Genomic DNA, 1,703 nt, shown 5'->3' on the forward strand with positions numbered 1-1,703 from the left:
CTATAATTTGTGTATTATAGATTTTTTTTTCTCATTTTTAGAGAAAAATTATAAAATCTACTGCTTTACTGTATGTGTTACTATAAGTAACACATACATTTTTTTCAGTATTTTTTCTGTTTTTCAGTAGCCAACCAACAACATCTCATTGACAAATTGACTGTCATGTTTTTGTGTAAGTCTAAATCTAAACATCGGAGTTTGAATTAAGAACTCGTAATGCAGAGGAAGCTGTTGCACTGCGCTGTGAAAACCATTCGACCCCCTTAATGATTTTCTTTTGTGTCACATTTAAATGTTTTAAAATAGACGATTGGCCCCTACTACTACATGATGCTTTCACTTTTGTACAGATCTTACAACTATCTTCACCCTGCTCTATGTTGTCTGTCAGGTTCTATTTAAAGAGATTTATTTATCCAGTCTTGGTTTGGTATTGAACTAGAATATAGAATCGGGTTGATCTGGTTTTCTTTTAACCTCTATTCAATCAAGTTGTCATTTCAAGCTTCCGTTTTGCGTTTGTCCAGATTGTTTCTAAGTGTGAAAACTTCCTTCTTCATCATCCCTCTTGCATGTGGCTCTTGCAGGCGATGGCTCGAGATGAGAAGAACTACTACCAGGACACACCCAAACAGATCAAGAGAAAAATCAACGAGTACAAGCGCTGCCACCCGCAGCACTACGAAGCCTTTGTCAACTCACTCGCTGCTCCGGAGGCCATGGATCAGTAGAGCCATCAAGTCTGGGACTGAACACCAGAGCCACACAGCCAGCTGTTTGTTGGAAAATCTGATGAACAAGCAGAGACTCTGTGTTTATGCTTTTTCCGTTTGTAGTTTTTCTATTTTGTTCTTGCTTCTTAAAAACTACTTTTTAATTTATCATAAACGGCTCAAAACCAGTTGTGTGCCTGTGTCTGGTAAATTTTTGGTTAAAACAATCCTGTTCTTCATTCAGTGAAGTTCTCACAGTGGGTAAAGTATCCAGAAATTAGCCTGAAGTAAGAGTAGTGATACTTCACAATAAATTTACTCAAGTAAAGTAAAAAGTACATTGTAGTATGAGTATGCCTAAAAGTACATTTTTAAAAAAGTTACTCAAGTAAATGTAACTAAGTAAATTTAAATAGTTGCTATCGAACTCTGAGAAAGACACTACTTCAACATATTTTTATTCAAGTAAAAGTAAAAAGTAACTGTCCAAGAATAAGTATGTCTATTCAACTACTGAGTAACTGGCCAGAACATATGATTTAATATTTAAAAATAATATCAGCAGACAAAAATGTAAAATTATATCTAAATTCTATTTTAAAGACAAAAAATATAAATAAAATTCTGATTAAAAAAATAACACATTCAGGCAGCACTTTTCCGAATGATAAAAAAACTGAAACTAATATTTAGAGTTGATAATGCAAATCAACTGTATGTAAGAACTGCAGTGCTAAATGGCACATCAAGCTCAGTAAGTAGAAATTTAAATAACATTAGAAAAACTAAGTTTATGCACAATGAGAAGTCATTTCTTTTTTCTTTTTTTCTTTATTCAGTAAAATCACTCTTAGGGGTGAAGTTAGCATCCAGACATTTTACTCAATTAAGAGTAGTGATACTTTATAAATATATTACTCAAGTAAAAGCAAAAATACAGTGTTGTAAACCTAAAAGTATTTTTTCCAAGAGGTTACTCAAGTAAAT

The 1,703-nt window shown here is 32.9% G+C and overlaps 1 protein-coding gene across 1 annotated transcript in view; it reads left to right on the top strand.

The window, feature by feature from the left end:
- nop16 (NOP16 nucleolar protein homolog (yeast)) overlaps nt 1-905 on the top strand; it is a 9,120-nt gene extending 8,215 nt beyond the window's left edge. The window contains exon 5 of the mRNA XM_007565486.2: nt 591-905. Coding sequence (XP_007565548.1) covers nt 591-734 — 144 coding nt within the window. The 3' untranslated portion in view covers nt 735-905. The remainder of the gene's footprint in view (nt 1-590) is intronic.
- The last annotated feature ends 798 nt before the right edge of the window (nt 906-1,703 follow it).

This window comes from Poecilia formosa, unplaced genomic scaffold (genome assembly GCF_000485575.1).
Source record: "Poecilia formosa unplaced genomic scaffold, Poecilia_formosa-5.1.2 Scaffold177, whole genome shotgun sequence".
Lineage (NCBI taxonomy): Eukaryota > Metazoa > Chordata > Actinopteri > Cyprinodontiformes > Poeciliidae > Poecilia > Poecilia formosa.